Source organism: Ochotona princeps, chromosome 9 (genome assembly GCF_030435755.1).
Source record: "Ochotona princeps isolate mOchPri1 chromosome 9, mOchPri1.hap1, whole genome shotgun sequence".
NCBI lineage: Eukaryota > Metazoa > Chordata > Mammalia > Lagomorpha > Ochotonidae > Ochotona > Ochotona princeps.
The window spans coordinates 36,714,254-36,724,527 of NC_080840.1; the positions used below are offsets into that span (position 1 = coordinate 36,714,254).

Here is a 10,274-nt window from a genome sequence, read left to right on the forward strand (position 1 = left end):
TTAACCCCCTGCACCACAACGCCAACCTCTAGGTAGACTTTTATATATGAAAATCTGAAGATCCTTTACTTACCAAAGGTATTTGACTTACAACTTTGTAACTTTATAATAGTGTAACTTTATTCAGCAAAAGCCCTATTTTGAATTTTATTCTTTTTCCAAGTTAGCAATATGTGGCATACTGTTCTTTCTTGATGCTGGACAGCAGCCTTGGCAGCAGCCTTGGCAGCCACATGGTCACAAGATAGACAGACAGCTCTCTCCAGAGCAGTGTGTAGCTGAGCCCTGATAGTCGGCAAGTGAGGTACATTAAGTGCACTTTCAACCTAAAATAGTTTTATCAGGACATAACCCCATTGTAAGTCAAGGAGCATCTGTTTGTAGTTAGGCAAGAAAAATATATTAAAGTCCTAAAACTAAACGTTGAGTTTACGTGCCTGGGGCATAAAAGTAATGGAGTCTATTCTGCCTATTTGTTTTGTTTATCTGATTTCTGTACGAAGCTCTGTTCAGAGGACAATATTGTAAGACTTTAGAGCCTAAAGATTTGAGTCTTTTACCCAGTTAGTGGAAAGAACAAAGAGTAGTGGTTGAAAATGTGGTGGCATTAATAACTGGCATAGATAAAGCCACAGCGTTGTTTCAAGCCAATTGAATTTTACTCTCCTAATTATTTCTTAAATTACTTACAAGACTGGATTATTCCATAGACTGGTACTAATTATGATCTAATAGAGTGAATCATTAACAGTGGAGTGATTTCTTAGCTGCAAGTTTGTTTTATGTCCTCAAAGGACAGTGTTTGAAGGAAAATGTGGTAGTGTGAATAGAACTAAATAAACTACTAAATTTTAAATTAAATTGAGAAGCTGTATTTAACCTTATGGTTGAAATTCTACACATATAAACTGTCAGGAAATTCTAAATTATGGTTCCCGTAACAGCAGTAATTCAGCACAATTGCCAATGTGTATTAAGGCATTAAAGTTAACACTCTGCACAATCACGTAATAAATGACATACGCATAAGAAGGCACATTACGATAGCTGTGGGAACCATCATTTTGTACTTCCTGACTTGTACATTCAAAATCTGAATTCAGATGTGTATGAATGTAGTCATGTTGAATTTCCATATGAACTAATACAACTTCTTAAAGTATTAACAGTTTGAAAGAAAACAAAGAATTGCCTATGAAATGTTTATAGATTTTAAATGTTTTATTACTGTAATGGTTGATAATATTTTAGAAAATATAAAGCATTCTCAAAGAAAATTTTCAGGCAAGTTTGAAGTTAACGCATGTGAGGAAAATAAGTGAAGAAATGTAATGATATGTTTTTTTTATTTTTGACTGTAAAAGTACTATATGCTTATTAAAAAAAAGTTAGTGTATAAGAAAAAGATAATGTCCCTCCCACCCTTTTATTCTCACCAGTCCTGAGGCAGCCAGTTTTAGCTGCATAGTATATAACCTGCGTTTTACTCTATGTTCCTACAAATATTTATATATGTATAGAGTAACTTTTTTATTGTTACTTTTACAAAAAGAACATCATACCATAGTATGTGTTTTTGTGTACCTCTAGGTCAGCAAATAATTCTAATTAATTCTCTACTAATTCCATAGTGTTCTACAGTATAAATGTACTGCATGTTATTTAATCCTGCCTCCCCCCCTTTTTAAGACTTTTTTTCTTTGAAAGTCATATTTGCAGAGAAAAGGAGAGACAGAGAGAAAGGTCTTCCTTCCCAAATGGCCACAACAGCGGGAGCCTGAAGCTTAAAGCCAGAAATTTCTTCTGGGTCTGCAATGTGGGTGCAGGGCCCAACAACTTCTGCCATCCTCTGCTGTTTTCCCAAGCCATAAGCAGGGAGCTGGATCAAAAGTGGAGCAGCTGGGATACGAACTGGTGCTGTATGAGATGCTGGCACTAGCAGGCAGAAGGTTAGCCTGTTGAGCCACCACACCAGCCCCATCCCCTTTTTGCATTTAAAAGGAGGAATTAGAGAGAGGAAGAGAGACAGAAAAATCTTCCATCTGCTGGTTCGCTCCCCTGGTGGCTACAATGGCCAGTACTGGGATATGCCAAAACTAAGATCTTGGAACTCCATCCGGATCTCCCATGTGAGTGGCAGGGGCCCAAATACTTGGTCCATCTTCCATTACTTTCCCAAGCACATCATCAGGAAGCTGGGTCAGGAGTGGAGTGACAGGGACTCAAACCTGCACTCATTCGGCATGCCAGCATTGCAGCTGGCTGCTTAACGCACTAGCGCACAACACCGGCTCCAGTTCTCTTGCTTTTTGATAAATATTCATGTGGTATCCTCCTTTTATACTATAGTAAAAAGTCTTGAGATAATATGATTATGTACTGTTGCTTTGATTTATGTATAAAATGGGGTTGTTAATATAATGCTTAAGTATAATTTATTTGTAAATAATGCCCAGAAATTTCTGAAAATGTTGTAACAATTCATATACCCCATTATTAATATATGAAAGTGCCAATTTTTACTAAGTTAATTGGTTAAATATTTATCTCATGGTTGTGTTAAATTTCAAGTCTCTTTATAATAGTTTAATTTTTTTAAGAAACCATTATGTGCCTGGTATTGTTGTCGGCACTCTGCCAATATAACTCATTGTGTCCTCATAATAATTCTGTGAGGTGTGTAAGTACTCTTTATTATCTCCAGTTTACAAATAGGAAAAGTGAGTCCCAAGTTAAGTTACTTGGCCAGTTATATCGCTAATAAATAGTAAAGCCTGCTTTGAACCCAGGCAGTCTTATCCACTTGATGAATGCCTGGACTAGGGCCAGGCATGGTAGCCTAGTGGCTAAAGTCATCACCTTGAATGTGTCAGGATCCCATATCCTGGCTGCTCCACCTCCCTTCCAGCACCCTGCCTGTGGAATGAGAAAGCAGTAAAGGAAGGCCCGAAGCCTTGGGACCGTACATCCGTGTGGGAGACCCAGAGGAGGCTACAGGCTCTTGGTTTCAGATCAGATCTGCTCCAGCCATTGTGGCCACTTAAGGAGTGAACCAGAGGACTAAGGATCTTTTTCTGTGTGTCTCCTACTCTCTGTAGATTTGATTTTCCAATAAAAAATAAATCTTTAAAAAAAAATGCCTGAACTAATGAGATTGCACATTATATATTTTAATAGGCAAACAATTTTTAACAAATATTTGGCCATGTGTTAAAAGTATTGCTTCTATTCTGTTACAATATTTTTCATTTTTTTGTGTAGTTATCTTAACTTAATTTTTGATTTTTTTTTCTTTTATTTTTTACACAACAGCCTCCCCTACACCAAACCAGAGCCAGGAGTTGGGAACCTACCCAGTCTCTTGTGAGGGTGGCAGGACCCCATTGCTTGAGTTAGGATCAGCTTTGGCAGGAGCTGGAGTCAGGAACTGAACCTGAGCACTCTGGTGTGGGACACTGGCACCTTAACCACTAGGCCAAGGCCCTCTCCACCCTCCATAATTTTTTTAACTTCCTATATGTTATTTTATTCCTAAAGATACTATTCAGTCAATATGGAAGTACTTTGGAGAGTTCAGCTAGTTTATTTTGGTGCAAAAACTTTTAGAAATCCTTACATTATAAAAGATCTTCAAAATGTTTATAGCATAAAAAATATGCATGAGGAGCTGGCACACTAGCCCAGCTTGGTAATCTTCCACCTTCAAGTGCCAGCATCCCATATGGGCGCCAGTTCATGTTCTAGCTGCTCCACTTCCCATCCAGCTCCCTATTTATGACCTGGGAAAGCAGCACAGGATGGCCCAAAGCCTTGAGCCCCTGCACCCACATGGGAGGCCCAGAAGAAGCTCTTGGCTCCTGTGTTCAGATTGGCATAACTCTGGCCATCATGGTCATTTAGGGAGTGAATCAGTGGAAGGAAGATATTTCTGTAAAAATGCCTTTCTGATAAAAAAAATAAATCTTTTAAAAATGTATGCATGACTCGTAGGCTTTCAACAAGTAGGATTTTTTTTAAGTGGATGAATGGATGTATTATGCCAGGTCATGGGGAAACAGAACAAACAAAAACTATCTCAGCACTGAAGTAGGAGAGCCAGATTCATTTCAGTATAATGTGGCACATTCCCTGGTAAAGGGAGCCCTAAAACTTTCAACAAAAGGAGAGGCACTTACAGGATTTGGCTGAAATGAAGATCATCCTCAGACACAAGTCAGAAATCACTGGATGAAAGACTTACACACACGTCGTTTATATTTGTATGATAAATATGTGTGTATATGTCAGTGTGCAAGATCTTAGTAAAATTAGTAGATTTATGCAGAAATTTAAGTTTACACACATAAGTAATCCCTTAGTATAAGCACTTAAAATAATCTTACATTCAGTTGTTTTTTAGTAGTCTACAATGTGTTGCATTCTATAAATGAGTGACCTCGTTTTGATATTTAAACATACCAGTAATCTTTAATGTTCTTTCTCTGAACAGAGCATGTGACCATCTCCGTTGTGTAAGCTGTGATTTCAGGATAGTGAGCTACAATGACTGTATGTGGGACAAGTCCTGTGATTATCTGTTTTTCAGGTATGTTTCTAAAGAATTTCCTTTTGTAAAAATGTACCAAAAAAGCTAAATGTATCTTATTTTGTTGTACTGTCTGTTGGTGGACTTGGCCAGATCACTATCGCGTCTACGTATCTTTCATCCATCTCTTCCTTTCCATCTGTCTTAGTTCGTTTTCTGTTGCTATAACTGAATATACACATTGGGTCATTCATAAAGAAAAGAGATGATTCAGCTCATGGTTCTGGAAGTACAAGAGCCTGGAGCTAGCATCTGCTTGGTAGCTAGTGAGTGCCTTCTTACTGGTGGGGACTCTGCAGAATCCCAAGGTAGCTCAGAGCATCACATGTCAAGATGAAGTAAGCTAGCCACAGAGAATTCACTTTTATAATAAAGCTACTGGGCGATAACCCATTAATCCTTGAATCATTCATGAGGGCAGAGGCACTACCCTCTCACAGGTCCCATCTGGTCTCTCTCATTGCCTCACAGAATATTAAATTAAACATGTGTTTTGGTGGGGCCGTTACAGCATTGCACTGTCTGTCTGCTTAGGTACACTTTTGTTACTTCCGGATGAGAAATTCCTCACTGATACTTCCATCTGCAGTCTGTTCATTCAGACCATCCTTTCCTTGCTCAAAATTAATATAAATCTGAGTTTGCTGTTCTTTTGCCTATTATTTTTCCTGTTTATGAGATGATATCCAGATTCCTCAGTGTATCATTCAAGACCCCCTGCGATCCAACCTCCATCCATCCATCACCCAGCCTTGCTCTCCCCCGTATACTTGTCACCTCCATGAGATTTTCGCCATTCCGTGCTTCCATTCCCTGTCACTTTATGTATGTTTTTCCCCTCCTGGGACACCTTCCCACCATTTGATCTGCCTGAACCCTTCCTATGCTTCGGAGTACAATTTTTATTGTGCGTCTTCCATGATTCCCTACCACTGTGTGAGTTGGAAGGCAAATGCTTCCTTTTCTTTGTGTCTACCGTACTGCATTTACAGTGCACTATATTACAGCATTTACTGTAGTACAGAACTGGACTACAGGTGGCTGGTACACTGCCACCTTTCTTCCTGTGGTCAGGATAGGATATTATGCATAGTTCTATAATTTGTATATTCTTACACATTTGATAATATATATCTTTAAATAAAAATGAAGAACTGAAAATTAATAAGTGTTTGTTTCATGGCGGTTTTGAATGCCAACTTCTGTGCTTAAACAAAGACCATATTTTTTTGCCTGTATGTCTTTTTTTTATTATTGATGTGTTCTCTTTTTTAATTTTTTTTTTTAATTATTGATTACATTGCATTATGTGACACAGTTTTATAGGCACTGGGATTACCCACCCCACCCCTCCCCCGATAAACAAAGACTGTTTTCAGATGCAAGTATAAGAGTATGTTGGGCCACTTTTCAATAGTTCATACTATTCTCTCTTTTGCACAATTCTGTTTATACTCTTCTTCATGGAACAGGGTGAGAGACTTCTTCTGTGACCATTCTCAGGTAAATCTATAAAACTGTCCTCTAATTTAGAAACTTTAATTTGAGATGCCTCACAGTTCTTAATAGAGCCTAGTACAGTTCCAAAATCCTAGATCGGGGAGTATGTATTATTAAACACAGAGATATGAAGCCATGTGCCATGTCTGAGGAGTTACAGTTGGTTTGAACTTTGTAAATTTTTGGATACAAGGGCAAGAGATGGCAAGAGGTAAAGCAGAAAAAAGACAAAAAAAGCAGAAAATCAGTGCTGTGTGTGATGAGGTAACACATTTGAAGGACAAGGTTGTATGCTCATTTACAGGAGGTGCTGAAACTGTGTTCTATGGCTCATATAGGAAATGTAGTATGTCCCGTGGCAGTTGAAGCCATGAGGGTGATGCCATGCTATAGGCACACAATGTGAAAGACAGTGAATGCGGAGTTGAGGGCTCATCTTGTTAAGGCTCATCTTGTGATACCTGGATGTTTCCATTGTGAGGGATGAAGCCAACCTGGAAGTCAGGGAATGTGTAGGTAGGTACCTCTACGTATCCTGCGAGCTGATGGAAAATGAGCTTTGATATGCAAGGAAGAGAGAGAGAGCTAGGAGACAAGCTCTTTGCATCTCATGACCCATAGTTGAGAATGTGGATGTAATCTGCCAGACTTAAGAGAGTAGTATGTAAATCAAACACTGGAGATGGGGAATAATCACTGGAGGAAACCAAAAAAGAACAGTGAGCAGAGGCAAGTGGAAAGGTCAACAGACTGCCACTTGAAGTCCTGCAGAACATAGGGACCATTTATTTTGGTGGTATCAAGGTGCATATTTATTACACAATGAATAATAAAGTAATTGTCTATTTTATTGTCCTTATTTTACAAATGAGAGAAATAAGTGTACCTTACTATAGACAAGTTTTAGAAATTTCTAAATTTTTAAAGTATTTACATGTTTCTAAAAAAGTATTTGAAATATTTTATTTCGTTCCCTAGCTATTCATTATTTCTATTACTAAAATCTCTAAGGATATGGTCAAGTGTAAGATACTAAGTTTGTCCAAATACATTGCAATTAAATGAAGAACATTTTATCTCATTTACCTACCTAATTTTGTTTTTTTTTTCCTAAAAAGACATATTTTTTAGTTCTCCCCCTAGTTCATTGTAATGTTAACAGACTCACTTAGCTAGCCAGTGCCTCAGTTTCCTAAACTCAGACATTAGTCTGAAAAATTTCTCAGGCTTTGTCCGGATCTGACCTGGGAAATTGTGCCCTCAGTTTGTACAACATAGTGCTGCATGTGGTGCCCACTGACCACCAGAGGGCACTTTGTAACCTGCCTTCTCTTGGCAGAGATAGCCACCCATTATGGAAGGCACTCTACTTTTTTTAGTGCTTACACTGTATTTCATCATTTCACTTTGTAATTTTTTTCATTATTTTAGTTTTCATTTTTATGTTTTTCTATACTATGAGATGCTTACATAAACTCAGTACATGTGCTGTCATGAAAATCATTTGTTTTCTTAATTAAACTGAAATTAACTTCCATGTTATTTTTATAATAGCATCAAACCTAGTGATAATTGTCTTTTACCATGATTCTGTTCATTGACTTAAAATCTGTAACCTTTTTTTAGGATTGACCTTGATTTTGTCCCTGAGCATGTAACTAAATAAGCAGAGCATTTAAACAAATGAAAGATATTAAATGGGGTCAACTATTAGAAATAATAGGAGTTTATTAATAAAAATTATCTTTAATTAATTTGTCAGAAGCCCTTTATCTTCTTATTTATGCTTTCCATTTGCCATGTTGCAGGCTTGTAGAATGTGACCCAAGTGAGTATCTCAGGAAGGAGCTGAATCACCATCTTTTTGCCCACCCTGACATCGTCTCTGATAAGACAAATCAATAACTCTTCTGTTCTTTAGGCCATTGTGTCCTAACAGATCTAGAAGACCACCATTAAAGAGTCCTGGACGTCAGTGCTGTCACCAGAACGAGAACAGGCCTTCCTTCTGTTGTTAGTGTGAGGGAACATAGGGGTTCTTAGCATTCATATATTGTCAAGATAGGGGAGACAGAGTTCGTCAAGCCTTGAGCAAAGCCACTGTGCTAAAACTTTCCTGTTGTACCAACAGGAACAACATGCCAGAATTTCACAAGTTAAAAGCAAAGTTGGTGAAAAAGAAAGGAACCCGAGCCTATGCCTGCCAGTGTAGCTGGAGAACTATTGAAGAATTGACTGACCTTCAGACGGATCATCTGCTGCGTTGGGTTTGTGGCAAACATTAAGAAATCAAGCTCTTCCTGTTCAGACCAATGCCTCCGTGGGAGCAGTCTCCAGTAATCATAACATTTTAGGTAAAGTCCCAATATTAGGCCCTTTGGAAAAAGACAGTGAATTTCATTTAATATAATCACACACTTTTTGAAGAATGAATAGACTTGGAAAGATAATGTGCTATAACATTTTGGAAGTATTCCTCTCTGATATGTGGATGTTTCCATTAGAAAGTATGCCAGAAGTAGCCAGAAATATACTTACGGAATTTCACATAACAATATAACTTTACATTCATAAATACGATATTGACTGGTAATGCACTTAGTGTAAATATTACTGTTTTAGAGCAAATACAGGGCATAAGACTGGCCCAGGAAGAGACCTTTATAAAGGTGTCTACATCATCTCCTCCAGTGAGATCTGATGTTGCCAGGGATCATAACGTAGACATGGTAGAAACCAGCTAACTGAATGCTTAAATGCACTGGCTCATATCTGACCATACCTCACCAGCTCAAAGCAATCTTATGCACAGTAATGATAAATGTATGTTAACAGTTTGGGCCCGTCTTCTTCCATTTGTTTATTTATGTACCAGAAGTTATTAAGATTGATATTTTACCAAATATCTATAAAAAAAGCTTTTGTTATACATCTGAAACCACAAAAACACTCATACAAATTGTTAAGTTTTGTATTTTTTAAGGCCATCTATGGACGTTTCTAGCAAGATCAACTTGACACAGTATTTACTAGATAAAGACATGAAAGGAAAAACAAGCCTAACAACCAGCAGGTAACCTGTTGGGCTTTCTATATATCACTAAGACTTAAAGACCTTACAATGTATTTTTTTTAAAAAATGACTTAAATTTTTTTGAAAGGCAGAGAGACAGGAAGATATCTTCTCTCTACTGGTTCACTTCCCATAGCAGCCAGGGTTGGCGAGAGCCAAAGCCATCCCTGTTTCCCGCATGTGTAACAGGGACCCAAATACTTGGACTGTCATCCACTGCTTTCCCAGGTGCATCAGCAGGAAGCTGGATCAGAGGTGGAGGAAACAGGACTCAAACCACTTCTTCAGTATTGGATGCCAATGTCCCCTAACCTGCTGCCACACAAGGCCCGCCACGCCCAAAACCCTTTGTCACATGTGTCCACTCTGTGGTTCAAATGTGTGACACCGAGCACCTGGAACAGGAGTCATTGAAGCAAAGTTATGATCACCATCAGCTTGTGCTGAAGCCCTTCCCGACACCCAACCAAAGGAAGGAACATTAACATCCCTTCCTAGCCATGGTGCATCTGCATGTTTATAAAACTTAACTCTGGTAAGTCAGGCACTGCAGCAGAACAGATCTCATGGGCTGATGCCCACACTTTTATATAAAAAATGTTTGTAGATTTTATTTTGCAAATAAATATTTTTTACTCCCTGAAATATATCTCCATGTAACTGTCTCAGAAATGTAGGGGTTTTGGACATAAGTCAGCTATTCCAGAAAATAGCAGAGCAAGCAAAATCCAAACATATGGAACATCGTGGATTTTGGCATATTAGTAGCAATCAGATTTTGGTTTTTTATTTCAATGACCAAGTTATTTTGAAACTTTTTAACCTATTTTGTCTCTGTTTTAGAAGAATAAAATTCTCTTTTGATTTCGTTTAATTTTTATTATTTTGTTATCACTATACTGAATCATAGACACACTGCCTATGTTTGATATTCCATAACATAATAATTGTAATCCCTGTTGTCAAAAGTACATATATGAGTTCCCATTTTTATAGACAATTGATTTTGTAGGATTTTAAATATTGTACTGTTTTTATATAAGAGTTAGAATATGTTTATATACAAATTATTAATAGTTGTAATTTAAGCCAAAATGCACCTATTTTCTTTTTTTT

General features: G+C 37.7%; 1 protein-coding gene across 2 annotated transcripts in view; it reads left to right on the forward strand.

Moving 5' to 3' along the window:
• The window catches only part of CFAP418 (cilia and flagella associated protein 418), a 28,134-nt gene extending 18,225 nt beyond the window's left edge, over positions 1–9,909 (forward strand). The window contains exons 5-7 of one of the 2 annotated variants that reach the window (XR_009246067.1): positions 4,490–4,585; positions 8,217–8,439; positions 9,387–9,909. Coding sequence is in view for 1 of the 2 variants with exons in the window: in XM_004580614.3 (XP_004580671.2) it covers positions 4,490–4,585; positions 8,217–8,370 (250 nt within the window). In the remaining variant the exon portion in view is untranslated. Of the gene's footprint in view, positions 1–4,489; positions 4,586–8,216; positions 9,063–9,386 lie in introns of those variants that run through there. The other variant, XM_004580614.3, reaches the window with a different exon arrangement.
• Positions 9,910–10,274: the final 365 nt, after the last annotated feature.